The sequence below is a fragment of the Manis pentadactyla genome, chromosome 9 (genome assembly GCF_030020395.1).
Source record: "Manis pentadactyla isolate mManPen7 chromosome 9, mManPen7.hap1, whole genome shotgun sequence".
Classification (NCBI taxonomy): domain Eukaryota; kingdom Metazoa; phylum Chordata; class Mammalia; order Pholidota; family Manidae; genus Manis; species Manis pentadactyla.
The window spans coordinates 8,683,677-8,701,029 of NC_080027.1; the positions used below are offsets into that span (position 1 = coordinate 8,683,677).

General features: G+C 54.8%; 2 protein-coding genes across 3 annotated transcripts in view; both read left to right on the plus strand.

The window, feature by feature from the left end:
• Positions 1 to 17,353, plus strand: part of CARS1 (cysteinyl-tRNA synthetase 1) — a 125,819-nt gene that overhangs the window by 46,239 nt on the left and 62,227 nt on the right. The gene's annotated exons all lie outside the window — the stretch shown is intronic.
• Positions 404 to 16,943, plus strand: LOC118907401 (tumor necrosis factor receptor superfamily member 25-like). Its single transcript, XM_036875978.2, has 11 exons — positions 404 to 475; positions 5,684 to 5,765; positions 7,013 to 7,141; positions 8,993 to 9,107; positions 10,434 to 10,510; positions 12,108 to 12,194; positions 12,592 to 12,621; positions 12,725 to 12,750; positions 13,531 to 13,779; positions 15,682 to 15,724; positions 16,624 to 16,943. The coding sequence occupies exons 1-11, from the start codon at positions 431 to 433 to the stop codon at positions 16,923 to 16,925; spliced, it is 1,185 nt and encodes a 394-aa protein (XP_036731873.2). The 5' UTR covers positions 404 to 430; the 3' UTR covers positions 16,926 to 16,943.

The following is a 17,353-nucleotide window of genomic DNA, read 5'->3' on the forward strand; positions in this document are numbered from 1 at the left end:
CGAGCTGGCGATGCCTCCAGCAGCCAAGGAAGGCCGGGGTTTGCTGGAAGCCCCGAGGAACGGAGGGAGAGGCAGGCCCCGACGCTCCTCCAGCCTCAGGAGAAGCCCGCTGTGCCCGCACCCGGGTCTGAGACTTCCAGCCCCCGGGACTGGGAAACAGTGAATGTCTGTGGTTTAAAGCACCCAGTCTGTGGACTTAGGCAGCCCAAGCCGACCAACACAGGGTGCGCCTCCTGGTGGCTCGCCTGCACACATTCAGCTCCAAGAACACTTTCTTTCAGATAATTACATCACTTCCCAAATTAATGGGCCAGAGCCACCACCCAACCGGCCCCGGGCCTGGGACGTGCTGGCGGACACATGGGCGCAGCGAGCACGCGCGGGCGGGGGCGGGGCCGGAGGCTGCGCCCTGGTTCATTCGGCGGGAGCCATGGCCGCCGGCACCGTCATGCTGCTGCTGCTCCTCCCGGCCTCCGTGAGTGGGGGTCGCAGGGCTGCGGATAAGGCGCGGGGAGCAGGGAGGAGGGCGCGGAGAGTCGGGCTGGGGGGCCGAGGAAGCCGGGGGCGTCCCGAGAGGTGCGGGTGGGGCGGCCGGGCGGCGGGGAGGGGGAGAGGGGAGAGGGTGCGGGGCGCCGGGAGGCCGGCGGAGGGAGGAGGCGGCGGCGGCGGGGCGGGGCGGGGCGGTGTTGGCCCGAAGGACCGGGCTCTGCGGGGAAGGTGAGCGCGCGCTGGGCAAGCCCGGGATGCGCGCCCCGCGGCGCGGCCTCTGGGACGTGCCCCCAGCCAGCCGGTCCGTGACCGGAACGCCCTGAACTCCCGCCCCCGCCGGCGAGGCGGGTGGGCTGCGGGCTCTGCCCTGCGGGGCGACTAGAGCTGCCGGCGCTGCCCACGCGCCCTGCCTCAGGCTGCCGGTGGGCTGGTGGGGCTCGCGGCGGCGCCCCGGTGTTTTAGGTGTGGCTCAAGCCTCTGTCCAAGTGTGAGCTTGAGCCCCCCATTCGTCTGCGATCGATTATCCCGGGCACGTGTCAGGAGGGTTAAGGATCAGCAGGAAGGGTGAGGGGCGCTGCAGAAGTGTTTTTGTTTTTTTTTTTTAAATAAATCTGGTCTCTTATTTATCAGCTCAGCTGTTCTTACACGATATTGCGTTCATACAGAAATAGTTCCATGTAGGGATTTTCTTTTACTGGCTTCTGAATATCACGAACGTCTTTTCGAGGGCGAGTAGTTGCTCTCAGTAATCGCCTCGTCCCGGGAAGTGATCGCCGTGTTCACCTAAACCATTGGTGGGAGCCGGTGTCCGAACTCGGCCGTCTCCACAGAGGCCAGCCCTGGGGCTCCAGGCGGCACACCTTGCCCCTTTCAACGGGCAAAGGACCTAGGGAGGCTCAAAATGTCAACGCTCCCTGCCTCTCTAAGTCTCCTCGAAGCGAGTTTGTCTACAGCATTGCTATTTTCCTCCTTTGAAAAGATTGCCTCTTCTACGTTTAGTGCTTTTAAATAATGATCGGTGCATCAACTTCAGTTTTTTTGTAAAGTTCTTAGGTTAAGTCCAGTGTGGGTGTAACTCCCGGGAGGGGAATTCCCGAGCAAAATACCTAGCTGAAACCGAGTCAAAGGGAGAAATCAAGTGTAACCCGTTTATTGCTTACAAGCAGTCGTCCCGCGTCTCTCTCCTGCTGCAGCAGAAGCGAGTGAATATACTCCCCCCAGCCTCTCAGGTCCGGGTAAGCCCCCCCTCACCCATGTAATTACCCATTGATGGAGGTAGACTGCTTCTCTCCACCCCTTGGAAATGCCTGTTGATATGGAGACGCACTAAGGCGAGAGATTCTAGAAATACTGCAATTTTACCCACAGTGGGTGTGTTGCAGTCTGGAGTACATTCCTGAACAGCGCTTCTGAGACACGCCATCAGCGCGCTCTGGCTGGGTGCTGGTGCTTCAGGGTTTGCCAAGTGTGGGGGCAGTGTCTGTGTGGGTTGGTTCCCCAGCACAGGCACACTGAGATCCGGAGGTCAGATAAGCTGTCACTCAGTCCTGCCCTCCAGGCTGGTTGTTCCGCAGCTTTCTTTATGGGCATCATTTGTATCCTGGCAAAGCCTGGCTGGTGATGCCTGCAAGGCCACTTCTAGGAGCCAGAAAGGCTTTATTCAGCCTTTTCGTAAATGAAACTTGGCCATGCATCAGAACGCCTCGGTTGGTGTTTGTTGGGTACCTGCCCGGGTCAGCTGCCTGTCCTGAATCCCGAAGGCCTGGGGCCAGGAGGGCCTGCCTGCCTGCCTCGGGCGTGCAGAGGAAGCTCCTCCACGCTGCTGCAGTACAGCGCTGGGCCAGGGCTCCTCAGGACTCTCTCCGGAGCCTTTTCGAATCCTGCTGTGCCCTGGGTGGTGGTTTTCAGTTAGTGAGTCTTTCTGCAGCCCCTCTCGGCCCCTCCTCCAGACGTGTGAGGGTGCGCTTGCCCGGGAGCAGGTTGCCCTCGCTCATCTGAGCCCTCGGCTTCATTCAGGCCCTCTGCCTGGACCTTTGTGGGGTCTGCAAGAGACAGCAGGCTGATCCACAGGACATTGGGTGTCTAGTGGGCGATTCCTTAGGGATTTATTGGGACAGAAGGGAGGGCTGTTGGAAGGACCCTGAGATAGTAGAGCCAGGAGGGCTGCCTGGCTGGGGCAAGGCCCCTGGAGGTGGAGGCATTGCCAGTGGGCAGTTGGGGCTGGGGGGTGGGGAGGATGGGAATCCTTGGTCCCCGCAGGGCAGGGGCAGGAGGAATAAGTCCAGTACTCACACTGATGTGAAATTTACAGGGACACCAAAACACTCAGGAAACAGTATTATAATATTCTGATGGAGTTATTTTTTTTTAAATGAGAAATTCATGCCCCCAAAAGTGCATGATGGGGGAAAAAAGGAACATCTTAAAGCACCCCTGTACTTGGCCTGACTGTGCTCACCTATTTCAAACCCTATAATCCCAACCCTGATTCCTGTAAAATTTTATTAACAAAAGCTGGCAGCAGTTTGCCAGTTCGATTTTTTTTAAATGTTGCCTTAAATAGTATTTATCTTGATTGGTTTGCTAAAACAAAAAAATAGTCTTGTTTTGGGAGGCCCTCTACATTTTGCTTTACCCTTGTCCTCCTGAGCCTGGGAGGTCAGGAGATATTGGAGGGCACATACCAGGGGGTGCCAGGATGCCTACGGCAGTACAGTGGAAACAGCCAGGCCTCCCACCCCTGCCCAGGAGAGCTGGAGGTGGGAGGCCTTGGGTTGAGTGAATGTTGCAGGTGGAGACTTCAGGGGTGTCTGGGGGGTGTTGTGGCTGGGTGAGGCCCTGAGTGGCTGGAACAGCTTCTGTTATGTCTTAACCGGCAGTATTCCAGAACGGGAAGCTACGTTCCTCTAGGCTGAACTTGTTCTTCCCTAAAAGGTCTTTAATTTTTAAAGTTCCATTCTGAAATGACGTCAAACTTTGGAAAAGTAATCAAAGTCTTCCAGATGGTCGCACAGCAGTGTGACTGCACCACAGGCACTGTGCACTTACAAATGGTTGCTTTTAAGTTATATGGATTTTAGTCCTGTTTAAAATATATACATAAATCGAATAGACTGGCACAGGACGTCCTGTAGCCTTCACCTGGATCTCCCAGAGGAAGTTCTCTCACACCCCCACAAGGGCAGTGCCCAGAGCCAGGGGCCTGGCCTCTGGGTATGCTTTTATCCCACCTACAGACCGCCTTCATTTTCACTAGCTGCCAGCTGACATCCCTGGTGACTTGAGAGCATAGCACATCTCTCTTCTTTTCTTCCATGATCTTAACCCTATTGAAGAAGGCCGATCCAAAATTTTGTAGAATGTTTCTCAGTTTGGGCTAGTCTGGTGGTTTCTCATGAATAAATTTCTGCTAGGCAGTCTCAGCAAAAATCCTGCAGCTTGTGGCTTTTTAACTGCACCCTCTCAGGAGACCTGTGATGCATGGTGTCTATTTGTCCCCTCGCCAGTGATGTTGGCTTTGATGACAATTCAGGTGGTGTTGGCCGTGTTTCTTTTTTAACCTTTGTGATTACTAATGTCTTGGGAGTTGCTTTGAACCTATGTAAATACAGGTTTTCTTCCTGCTTTCCTCCACCACTGTTAGCATTCATCAGTGACTCTTGCCTGGGACAGTTGTGACTACTGTGTTTGTAAACTGAATTTTCTTCTTTAAACCCATGTAAATACATATTTTTTTCTGTTTTTGCTTAATTTTTCCCAAGTTAAAATACAACCGAAACCAGTAAACACTAAATAGAGAATCTATTCAGGCTTTCCAGTGAAGTGTCAGGGGGAGGGGGAATAAAGGAAGCAAAAGCCAGAAAAGATGGGGGAAAAGAATAAAGTGTGGCATCAGAAATGCAACAGAAGATAGCAAAAATAACTAAATATAGGAGCGATCCAATCTGTACAAAGAGGTTAAACTGATATATGAATTAGCAGGTTGCATCTGAAAGAAAAATCTGGCAGTGTGGTTTTAAGAGCTGTGCCCAAAAGGAAGAGGTGAGGGGCAAGCTGGTGGGCAAGTGTAGACCGATGATGCCAGGCACATTCTAACCTGGGACCACAGGCTGGCATTTCCCAGTTGATTACAGGATTCACGGCAGAAAGCATTTGTGGGGGCAGAAGTTCAGGCCACGGCGGGTGATTGTGTGTTCGGACTTCTGTCCCGTCGCAGCGTTAGTCAACACTGACACATTGCCCGTGGAGGACACAAAGGGTTGGATTCTTGCAAGCCTCCAATCACCACATTTTTATCAACCTGTCACCACATGACTGGTTTTCTGGGTGTTTCTGTGTGAAGGCGCCTTACTTCACTATATACAACTATATATAGTGTATAACTGTACTGAATGTATAGTTGATGCGTTAATCTGGAAGGTGGCCGACAGCACTCCAGCTCCTGCCTGAATGAAGCTTATTGAACCCATGGGTTTTTCCGGAAGGCACATCACAGCCTTCTTACTTGTGGGAACGTAGACGGCACTTCAGGGCTATGCTCGGGGACCATTTTAACAGCAAAATCACCAACTAAACAAAAATACTAGAAGCCAACTGGGCTGTGCTGCAGAAAGACACGTTTCATTCTGAGTGCTGACACGAGGAGGGCAGGGCGTTGCCGTAGGCCGCCCCCACTGCAGACGTGCGTGCTGGGCGATGGGCTGTTTGATGGGCTGTTTGGCTGTTCCCGGTGAGCCCGAGAAGGGCTGCCAGTATCAGCTTTGGGAATGCAAAGTTAGTAGGTGGACAAGTTTGCAGAGACAGAATTGAGCAAATGATAAGGATTGACCATACTAGTGAAATAATTGTGAAACCCTCTATATCCAATAACATGGCCTCGAAATACAAAACAAAAAGGGACACAAATGCAGGGTGAAATCTACAGATGGACAAACTTAGTAGATTTTACTAATACCCCAAAAACCAATACATTGAGTATCAAAAAAAAAATCAGTTAAGATATTTAAAAAAAAAAAACAGGGACCACATAATGAACAGGCTTCTGTGTCCTCCTGACGTGGGAGAAGGGAGGCCGCAGCAGAGCCACCCCACGGGGGAGGCGGGGCCCCAGCTGGAGGGCGGGCGTCTGCGTGTGTCTGCGCGGTCTGTGGTTCCGCTGGTGGAGGCGGCCCTGACATGTCTCTCCTGACCGCAGGTGGCTGTGGCAGCCAGCGGGACCCGCTGTGCTTCGGACGAGTATCAGAGCCTGGGCCTGTGCTGCAAACTCTGCCCGGCTGGTGAGTCCCAGGATGCCTTCTGGAGCCTTCCGGGGCAGGCGTCCTGACAACGTCCAGCAGAGCCCGAGGCTGTGCTGGGGGTAGGGGGACCTGGCTGGCTCCGGGGAGGTGGGCCTCTCCTTGGCCACCCACTTACTCCATCTGTGCCCACTTCAGGGGGGCTCTTGGGAGAACAGGAGTCTGTGTGCTTGTCTTAGGGTGGGTGAGGTGCATTCAGCAGGGCTTGGAGCACAGAGGGGGCACATGCCCAGGCTGGACACCCCACCTGCCTCCCATCAAGACAGTGACGGCGGACACCCGAGAAGGGGGACCTCGCAGCTGCTGCGTGCACGACAAATCCATAGAGGCCTGTCCATCCTCATGAGGCCACTGTGGAGCCACCCTATAAGGCAGATGGGGGGCCTGGGCTCCACGGGCCTGCGCTGCCCACCCCCGTGCCACGGCCTTGCATGGCCATCAGCACCACAGCGTCTGGGCCTTCATGGGGACCCTGGGCAGAGGCCACTGCCCTGCACACATGCATCCCCATCTACACACACACAGACACTCACACACTGTCACTGAAGCTGCCTTCATGGGACGGCTACTCCTCTCGGGCCAGCTGCACACCCACCATTACCATTTGCCTCCTGCACACCTGCTCACTTGGCTAGTGTCCACTACCCCATCCCTTCCCAGCACTCCTTTTTCAGAGGTCCAGCACATCCCTTTGTGCACACGCACACACACCCCACGTCTGGGAATGAGTCAGACAGGTGGTCTGACCTGAAAGCTGTGAGCTCCAAGCACGTGCAAAGGGCATGTTGTTTTAGCTGCTTCACAGGGGGCGTGGCGGCCACAAGGGCCCGTCTAGGACTGGGGTCGGCACGTGTGTTCCTAGGCAGTCAACGCTCCCCTGCAAATCTCAGAAGCTGCTGAGCCCACTCGTTAGGAGCCTGGCATGGGGTCAGGTGGACATGCTCACTTGCAGGCCCCCAGGCGGGCTCCAGCGTGCCCACTCAAAACCATCCACTCACACACGCTACAAGATATCAGTAAAGGCCGAGGGGCGATTCAGGTCCCTGGTTCCTGGGACGCACATGGCTGGTATCAATCCAGAATTCAAGGAGATAGGAGGTGAGGGCCCGGTCTGTGCAGGGGGCTTAGTCACCAGGTGCTGGGGGCCTCCCTAGGCAGAGGTCTCAGCCAGGCTGGGTCGGGTCTAACCCGGGCCCCCACCTCACCCCTACCTCCTTTCCCTCACACAGGCCACTACCTCCTCCAAGCCTGCAGTGTGAACCACACTACAGGAAGGTGTGTCAGATGTGAGCATGGGACCTTCATGTCACATCCCAACAGGGAAGCCAACTGTTGGCCGTGGACACAGTGCCGGGAGGGTAAGTGGACTGCAGTCAGGCACAGCGGGTTCCTTGCTGTTTAACGCAGGGCCCCCTGTGTCTCGGCTTGTCGGCATTGCCCTAGAGGGAGTTACTACAGATGAACACAGAGATTAAGCTGCCAGAGGACCCGTCAGAGGTGCTCGTGTGATCCCGAGCATACACACAGATGTAGAAGAACGCAGGAATAATGTGCAGAACCTCATGTAAATTTCCACTTGTCAGCACCAAATTGCTTTAAAGATGTAATTTCTCAAAAAGATACTATTTGTATTAGCAAAAAAAAAAAAAAAAACGAAATAAGGTACTTGGGATAAATCTAGCAAAGGATGTATAGAATGTTTATGTGAACTAACATTTAAGAAAATTAAACAGGTAGAGAAGTAACAGTAAGACTATAAGAGAGTCCATGTGTTAAGTTCTCCATGGAGGGGTTTTTAGATTCAGTGCATTGCTAAACAAAATCTCAATAGCCCATATCATGCAGTCCACCCTAAATGTAGACAGTTTTCACTAAAGAACAGGATCACGACAGGGGTTTTCACAAATCTTGGTAAGATGGCATTTGCCAAAACTCTCCTAAAGGATGGAAACGATAGCACGCGGGCTCTCCCACGTACTAAGACTTCGTACAAAGAGGTGATTGAGACCATGTGACGTTCACATAGGGGTAGACAGTTTGGTCAGTAGGACAGGGTAGAGCGCCCCGTCACTGAAACACAGTGTGTGACCCCGGGACCTGTCCCAGGAGAAAGGGTGGAGTCCCAAAGGATGCAAGGCTAGGTGGTTGCTCGTCCACATACCTGTGACCTCAGGGCAGTGAAAATATTTTCACCTAAGTTATAAAAATCACAAATTAAAAGAGTAAGATTGATAAAAGGGACAACATTAAAATGGCAAACTTCTGTTCATTCAAAGACAACCAGACTTGAAAAGTGTAGCGTGAAGTGGGGGAAGAGATTTTTAATGCATGCAAATGATGCAAAATTAAGATGCGTTTTCATTAACGAGTGAAAGACGCCTATAAATCATTGAGGTTTTGGAAAAGTCTGCTTGGAGAATGACCCACACATTGCAAAGAAAATGAAACATATATAAGCAGTAAACATACAAAAGGCGTTGGAGTAAATCAAACGGTAGAAAAGCTATTTTCTGTCTTCCAGGCGGACAGATTTAAGATGTTCATGCAGGAATTCCTGGGCATGTAGAACTGTGGGGACACATACCAGGGGGAGAAGTAGGAATCAGTACAGCCACTTTGGAAAACAGCCGTGGCCTTGTTGGTGAGGCTGAGGATGCACTGACGCCCCTGCTTCGGTGGGGGGTCCAGGCCCTCAGGGTTGCAGGTGATGGTCTCGGTCTGGGGCTGCAGCCCCCTTTTATTTCTATGTGTGTCTCACATGTAGATCTTTAATTGTGTTAGAAAGTGTAGCAGAATGGCAGATGAGTTTCTGAAATATGCCTCTCTTCATAAAGCCGTTCACCCAGTGTTTCCATGTCCCCTGTTTTGAGGGGGTCTGGCAGGCCGTGGTGTGCGTCAAACCCTGCACCTGTGTAGATGTGCACACACAGGAAGGTGGTCAGCAGTGTGAGGGCAGAGGTTACCGCCAGGGGCAGGGGCACAGAGATTCTCTGCTGTCCGCCACCGCCTGACGTTTACTTGTGTGAGTGCAGGGGAGAGGTGTTCTCTCTGGGGGCCACTCAAGGTGAAAGGCATTATCTGGGGTTGCTTCAGTGGCGTAGGCTCTGTGCCAGCTCAGATTGCAGGGAGTACGGTCATTGGCTGTGGTGGGTATGGGCGCACACCGTCCCACCCGTGGTGATTCACCCTCAATCTTCTCTCTTGAGCAGACCAAGAGGTCGTGGCTGCAGGCTCCGAATCCAGTGACCAGCGGTGCCAGTGCAGGTCTGGGCACTTCTACTGTGACTCTGAGGACTGCACGGAGAGCTGCTTCCAGTGTCAAAGGTCTTGGCCCTGGGTGTGGCTCCCCGCCCCCTGCTCCTTCCTGGAACTGCCTCCTTCCTGGATCCTCAGTTTTTCCACCTGTGAAATGGGGCTAATGGTAGCACCTGCCCCACAGAAGCATCCTAGAGATGACATCAAACAAATCGTTTGGTGGCCAGCCTAGAGGCAGTGCTCAGTCATTGATTGATTGATTGATTGAGGAATGGTTATAAGCCCCACAGTGGGCTGTTTCGGCCCCAAGCACCCAGCAACGGGCACTCAGAGCACATGCAGTGATGAGTCTGTGACGGATGGGGGTGCAACTAGAAGACTGGGCTCCTAAGCAGGGGCCTGATGAGGGCGGGAGGGAGCCAGAGGCAGTTCTGGGGGATGAGAGAGAGTGGCAGCCCCTTGCCCTGTGGCAGAGCAGGACAGCTGTCACTGTGGAGGCTGTAACAAAGCACCGTAGCAGGTGGCTTTCAAACAACAAATGTGTTCTTTCACAGCTCTGGAGACCACAAGTCCGAAGTCCAGGTGTCAGCTCCCTCTGAAGGCTCTGGGGGAGGCCCCTTCCTGCCTTTTCCAGCCTCCGGCAGACCGGGGTGCCCCTTGGCTTGCCGACGCCTCACTCCAGTCTCTGCTTCCGTCTTCGCCTGGCCTCCTCCCTCTTTGTGTCTCTGTCTTCACGTGGCCTTCACGTACACACACGTTTCGCTTTTATAAGGACACCAGTCATTGGGTGAGGCCCCACCCTAATCTGGTTGTGCTCATCTTAATGCAAGTACATCTGCACAGACCCTGTTTCCAGATGAGGTCACATTCTTCTCGGTGGGCACGGCTTTGGAGTGGACCTTCTGGGGAGACATTTACAGTGGCAAATGGCTCCCATTTGTGAGGCACACTGTAGACTCTTTATCTCAGAGCACACTGGGCTGTTGGTTCACATCCCTAACGAGTCCAGAGTAAGGACTCCCTTCAGGTCTGCTGTGATCAGTCCTCTGGCTTCTCTGGACTCGCTTGCCTGTCTGCTTCTCTGCGGGCTTCGTCTCTGGGCTGGCTTCCCTCTTGGTGGAGATACGGCTACAGCAGGTCTAGCACTTGTAACCGCGGACAGCTCTGTCCTGGAAAGGGGTGGTGTTTCCCCATATAAATCACAGATAATTCCCAGGCCTTACTCTCATGAACCAGCTGGGCTGGACAGCCTGGGAAGTGCCAGGCACTGATTGACTGAAGCCTGGTGGGCCAGCCCGGGAACTGGGGTGGGTTGGGTCTCTGGGTGGTGAGAAGGATGCCCTGGCTCAGCCTGGGCAGGGAGAAATAATGCTCGGGGTTTCTCCACTACTTCAGGTGTGATGGCCTCACCCTTCAGGCCTGCAGTGCCACGAGAAATACAGTCTGTGCCACAGAAGTGAGTCCAGAGCCAGGTAAGAGGCCAAGTCCATCTCCTAAGTCCAGTCAGCAAACCTCCAGAGAGGTGAAGTGGAGGCCTTGCGGGCCATGGTCTCCGTCATCACCGCTCACCTGTAGCTGTAGTAGAAGCTGGAGACGGGAAGTCGTGGGTGTGCTCGGCTGGGTCCCCATAAAACCTCGTTTGCAAGCAGGCAGTGCCCATCTTGAGTGAGCACATGCAGTCCCTGAGCACAAGCTGTGCCTTTGCCATCCTTGCTCCCAAGTTGTGGCCGTGTAGGGTTAGGCTCAGCACCCCAGGCTGAGCGGGTGGCGCTCTGCTGTTGCCCTGCCTCGGGCCCAGGGCTGGCGTGGTGGGCTCTGCGAGAGGCCTTCAGACTTCGCTGGTGAGCGCCCCTGCTTCCCTGCGGCCTTTCACCCAGGCCCAGCCCCTGCCCTGCGGGTCTCTTGGACGTGATGAGACCTGAGGCGGGCACGTGCCCTCAAGCCTCGGAGCCCTTTGTCATGTGTCTGTGCAAGATCCTTGCCCATTTTTATGTTGAGTTGTCTGGGTTGTTTTTATTTTTTTCGATGATGATTTATAAACATGAGATACAGCCCTTTGTGGGGTGCCGTGTGACTCCGCGGGCTGTGAGCCAGGGGGTGGCTGTCAGGGTGGGACCTGCCACAAGTACATACAAATAACTAAATGTCTTGTTTTGATAAAAGAGTCCCTGCCTGCCTGCGACCAGTGTCACCTGGTCTTAAACCACGCAGGGCTGGAGTCTGGTGCCTTCTCTGCTCTCAGCTGAGTCCTTTTATGGCAGGCCTGCGGGAGTGGAGGCGGCCCTGTCCCCTGCCTCGAATGGTCAGCTACTCTCGGGCTCTGATGTGCCAGTTACCATTTCAGAATCGGCTGGTTGATTTCCATGGAAAAATTTTGATTTGAATGACATGCAAACACTTTTAAAGGATACTTTAGCAGCCAAAAAGAAGGAAAAACTAGGACGGCCTACTTGGAGAACAAGGGAGAGCCTTCAGTCCCAGTGATGGCGTCCCATGAAGCATCTGCTCCGTCATCCTCCCGCCCTTAGAGGCGCAGGGCCAGCCCAGATAACCCCAGCGTGGCGCGGTCCACGGCATGCATGGGCCTGTGTCCATGGCTCCTATGGGTGCTGGGATGTTACAGGGTGAGACCAGGACACCCAGGTGGTCACACCAGATATCTACTCAGGGGGACCCTGCTGTGTCCCTCCGGCCACCACGGCCAGCCCTTGCAGTCAGGCCTGCTCCTCTCCCTCCTCCTGGCCTCCGGGCCGGAGTAAACCCCTCGGCTGTGACCCCACACCGGAGCCCCGTCCCAGGCGGAGTAGCAGGACCTGCTGTCACTTCTCTGGCCATGCAGACCTGATGCCTCCCGACGCCTGAGCAAGGCCCCCTGGAGCTTGGGTCCTCATCTGTGGCCCAGGAAGGGCGAGCCTGTGCTCTGACCCCCACCAGGGACGTTCAAGGGGAAGAAGATCCATGGGGAAGCACTGGGCGGCTGCTGTCCGGGCGGGGGCTTTGTGTAGCACGTCACCGGATGAGAGAGCGTGCCCAGCCCCACTGCGCGCCCTCTGCTTTGCCTCCTTCCAGGAAGCGCAGGCTGGTGGGAGTGGCTCGTGCTGCCTGGGGCCGTTCTCATCGTGGGCTCCCTTTTCCTCTGCCTCTGTGGAAGGAAAGGTATGTTGGAGTCCAGTCAGTCCTGGAGAAAAAGCTGCCAGGGGCTCAGAAATGGGGGCCTGTTGTTATGTAGGGGGTTCTTGATCTGGAGTTTTTCATGTAAAATACGGCTGTGCTCACTCTGACCCACGGGGCCTCTCGTGTGCCTGAGCTAGAGCTCTGGGACGGGGCCACCTGCTGGGCTCCTGACGTGGGTCTGGGGACCAGGGCCTCAGGCCAGTGCTGCAGTCAGGGTGTCTGGGGTGCCCTCGGCCGGGGAGTAGGGGCACTGGTGCCGCTTGTGTGTGGGCTCCCGGGGGGCAGACGGGGTGCGGTCTGAGCACCTGCTAAGCTCACCGCCTGCGTCTGCTCGGGTGTGTGGCTCTCATGTTAACTAATGCTTTCTCTTACTTTTCAGTTGTGATGTGGGTTGTCAACTGGTTAAAACGTAAGTTCACCGTCCTGGTGAGGAAAGGCGTTTCCTTTTTCCCTGGGGGCTGTTGTCCAGGTTAATATCAAGTATCCTGATTTCTGGCTCTTTCGATTTCCAGGAAGGTCAAGTGAGCCAGGCCTGGTTGTAAGTATCAGTAGGTCCGGGAGACACCAGCCCCTGGGAGGGAGGGGGTGAGGCGGCCCGGTCTCCCCTGTATCTGCAGCTCAGCCTGGGTGGGAGAGCCTGCATCTGCCTTGTTAGAGCTCCAGAATATTCTGGAAGAGGACTTAAATTTTGCTAATCTAGACCACAGAGTAGAAACTGAGGCAGAGGGGCAAGGGGTGTCCTGTGCGTTTCCCCGAGAAACAAATCACACAAATTGGGGGGCCTACAGTGGGGACTGACTGTCTCACGGTCTGGAGGCCCGAAGTCGGAAGTCGAGGTGTGGACAGGGCCGGCTCCTTCAGGCTCTCGGGGAGGCCCCCCCTCCTCCCGCAGGCCTGGCAATCCCCGGCGGGCTTTGGCCTGTAGCCCCGTCGCGGGAACCCCTGCCTCTGTCCTCACGTGGCCCACTCCTCTGTGCCTGTGGATCTCTCTGCCTACAAGGACACCCATTACTGGGTTCAGGGCCCACGCTAATCCCGAATGCCTTGCCTGCAAAAACCCTCTTTCTAGATTAGGTCTCATTCACAGGCAGCAGGGGTGAGGACCTGGACGCAGCTTTTGGGGGCCATCCTTCTACCTGCCGCAGGCTTGTCTGTCTCCCCAGGAGTCAGGGGCAGAGAGGGTTGCTGACACCATGCGCTGGTCTCTAAAATTGTACAGTCCTTGCTTCTCAGACAGTTGACATTTCTTTCTCTAAAAGTGGCTGGGGAAGGGCTTGTGTCTAGGTTCCTGTCACCAAAAGAAATGACTGTCCTTTAGTCACCTCGAAGCAGCCAGCCTGATGAGGTTCTAATACCCATGAACCCCATGGAGGACGTGCCAGCCCCTGGCCCAGAAGCGCCACCGTTGGAGGAAGAAGCCTTGGCCCTGGTGCCCGGGGCCGGGACCTGCCCAGGGCCCTCCGGAGACACTAGGGAAAGTGCAGAGCCACAGGCAGTGGCGGCCACGGGAAGTCCAGCAGCCCCAGAACAGGCCCCGACGGCCCTTGGCCTCAGCAGTCTCGAGCAGGTAGGTCCGCGGGGCCGAATCGGGCCGAGGCCTGCCCTTGTGCACTTGCTGTGTGCAGAGCTGAGTTAAGTGCTGGCATGCATGTTCCTGTAAGATTCTGGTGTGGATTTCCTGGGGCTGCCCTGACAGCCCCACAGGCGGGGTGGGGACGGGAGGCGCTTAGACAACAGGGATTTATTCTCAGTCTGGAGGATGCAAGTCTGAGATCGATGCGGGTCCTATTGAGGCTGGGCGGGCGGGGAGGCACCTGGTCCAGGCCTCACCTGGTGCTGGGGGGCTCTAGCCGTCCGTGAGGCTCCTTGGCTGATAGGAGCATGATCCCAGTTTGTGCCTGCACCTTACACGGCCTTGTGTGGGGACCTGTCTCACTTCCCCTTTCCACAGGACACCTGTCACACGATTAGAGCCCACCCTGATGGCCTCATTTGAACTGCCACTTGCAACGATCCTATTGCCAAATGTGGCCACACTCACAGGAACTGGGGGTTAGGGCTTCAGCATCTTTGCCGGGGACACAGTTCAACTCATAACAGTCCCTAACCTGGCCTGCTGGCCAATGGGACCGTGTCACCGAGGGGCACTGGGGCTCAGAGAGTGTCCTCTTCCTGGGACCCAGGGAGGCCCTGCCTCCAGTGCTGGACACGGCAGCCCCCTGGATGCGTGCTCATCTCTGAGACCAGCGTAGCAGGCATCTGCCGAGCACTTCCTGTGTGCCGGCTCTGGCATCTGCAGAAGATGGTTACAGGGCCATGGCGGGAGGGGTGAGCCTTGTAGGACAGAGCAGCTGGGCACGGAGGAAAGTGATGGTCCCATTCTCTGCCACGGGGCTTCTGGGGCCTTCACAAATTGGTGACATCTGAATAGGATTTGACAAGATGAGCAGACACCCACTAAGTGGTCTTGAGGTGGGGGGGGCTCTTCAGGAAGTGTGAGTGGCATGTGTAGCACATCAGGGGGGCCTGGAGCTGGTGTCTGGGGTGTGAGGAGGCCCCTGTTCTGGATCCTAAAGGCAGGTCATGGGTCACCTGTGCTGAAGGCCAGGACCCGGTGCCCATCCGGTATGGACGTGGAGGCTGAAGCTCTGGAGACTAGGCCATCTGCCCTTGGGCATCATTTGTGACTCCTCAGATTGCCTAAGGGGTCTGAGACTAATTAAACGCAGATGTCGGGACCCCCCTGGCCATGCCAGCAGGGGAACTGGGGGCCATAGCTGGGATTTGAATGCGCACAGTCAGGCTCCAGCCCTGGGCCCACAGCAGGTGGCTCTACCACAGGGGCCACCTGACCTTGTCCTCAGGGAAGCATCCGGTCCACCTCCAGGGGGACCCCGCGTCTTGAGCAGTCAGCTCCAGCTGCCTAGTGTGGCCTGGACAGGCTCAGGCTTCCTAAACTAGGAAGCGGCCATGAGGCCACTGATAGATTTTCACAGTGCCCTCTGTGGGCGGGTGTTCTCTCCATTAGTGTCACCCAGAGTGAGACAGGTCACCCCTAGGGGACATGGTTCCCCTGTACGTGCTGCCCCCACCCAGGGTTGGGGGAGTGGAGCCTGCGTCTGGCAGGGAGGAGCACACTCAGAGCAGCCGCACCCAGGACCCCTGCCCACCCAAGCAGGGGCAGCCATGACTCCACAGTGTGGCCCCTGAACCTGGGCCGCGTTCTGGGGAAACAAGAACCAGAGAGCACAGATGGGCTGTGAGCTCTCTGTACTCGGTGAGGGGCTGGGGGCGCTCCACGCAGGCCAGCCGTGCCGCTGGGCTCCCAGGTGTTTGTGTGATCATAGGATCTCCCGGGCCCCTATCCTGCTGCTCCCATGAGAAACTGGGTCCTGGTTCTGTGTCAGTAGAATTACGATGAGAGGCTACACAGAATTTCTGCAACAATCTTACTCTCTTCTCTCCACAGAAATATAAACAAAAGTATTTTTTGAGGGATATGCCCAGCGACGGTAAGTCATCCCGATTTCTTCATTTATAGCAACTGTTTAGGCGTAAATCTTAACTTTGGTGTGAATTTCAGGCTTCATGTCTTTGTTAGAAGGGGGAGCATCTGCTGACATGAAGCCATGGAGAGCTTTCCTGAGGACCTGAGATGCACTTCTTCATATTCACTTAGTGCCTTGAGGGAAAGCAGATGTGTGTCAGATAGGAGTTTTGTGGGGTTCATAAAGAAAAATAGAATGTTGCTTTTATTTTATAGCACATACATGTTTCAGGAAAAGATGTGGCAGGGTGATAGGAATACCTCTGAAACTAGATGAGCTGGCCCCCACTGGCTGTGAGATGATGATTTTAGTGGCACTTAAGAAGGATTTGTGGGGCCCGTGCTACATTCCAGGTATTTTTTATGACTCACCCTTACCAACAGCTCTGTAGGATGACCCATTTTACAGATTTAAAAACAAGGCAAGTCAAGGCTCAGAGGTTACAAAACTCAGCCCAGGTCTCATATCCTAGCCATGGTCCCCCAGCTGACTGCAAGAGGCCTTTTCAAGCCTGACCTCTGACGGTCTCTCTCCAGCTGTAGTGGGAAAGAGGAAGGGAAGGGCGAGCCTCAGCGGACCCCTCATTCCCATGGAGCCCATGGCTTTCCCTGGGTCGCTGGCTCAAATAACAAGCATCAGCCACAGCCAGAGCCACTGCAGGATGGGGACGATCTTGTGCTCCTGGTCTCTGGGCCCGGTGTCTTTGGCGTCTGCCGGGGGCCGTGCACATCCTGGGTGTGGTGTGCCAGCGGGTACCCAGCCCTTGGGGAAGATAGAAACACCCCAAAGAGCAGAGTCCCCTCTGATGCTTGCGCATTCCTTCCAGAGATGTAAACAACCTCTTCCTTTGTTTTTCTTTGCAGACATAAGGATCTATTATGAATTTGAACATCAAGTTCCAGCGTGTAAATGGAGGATGTTCATGAGATATATTGGACTCGACGAAAATGAAATAGAGATTTGTGAAAGGGAGAATCCCGGGAATTTGCTGGAACAGCATCATACGATGCTCCTCAAGTGGACACAAAAGCTGGGAAGGAAAACTTCTATTTTCAAACTGATGGCCGTCCTCCATAAAATGGAGCTACATACGTGTTTGCAGAATATTATAAACAAATTGATCGCTGAAAATATCCTAGTTAATTGTGAAGAGACTACAAATTAGAGGAAACTCCTATTTTAATTCATTGTGAACTTTTTTTGATCCTGAATGGTACTTTAAGCCGCATCCTAAATGGATGTGATGTGAGCTGCTTTCCCAGTTCTGATCCAACTGGAGACTGCAGTAATCTAAGGTCCTGATATGCCTCTGATCTTACCCGGATAGATTCTTCCAGCGGGGGAAGGTTCTGCTTGCAAACAAGTGCTTCTCTGTCAGGACAAAGGGAGCCAGAGGGCGGCCTGTGGGCCGCGGGGCAGGTGGGGGCTTATCCTAAGCGGATCCAGGGAGCCTGTTTGGCAGAGACCTATTTATTGTGCTGGGTGGGTTCATGTTCCTCAGAATGTCTTAGCAGGTGCTGAGGTCAGGGGAGTTTAGTTACTATCTTCCTGCTCCCACGGACTTGATATCAGAGCCACTGTGATATCCCTATG

Excerpts from the sequence above, each read along its gene's own strand:
- LOC118907401 (XM_036875978.2), top strand. The coding sequence starts at position 431 with ATGGCCGCCGGCACCGTCATGCTGCTGCTGCTCCTCCCGGCCTCC. Across the intron at positions 12,195-12,591 it reads CTGCCTCTGTGGAAGGAAAG|TTGTGATGTGGGTTGTCAAC; the intron begins GTATGTTGGAGT and ends CTTACTTTTCAG. Across the intron at positions 12,751-13,530 it reads CAAGTGAGCCAGGCCTGGTT|TCACCTCGAAGCAGCCAGCC; the intron begins GTAAGTATCAGT and ends ACTGTCCTTTAG.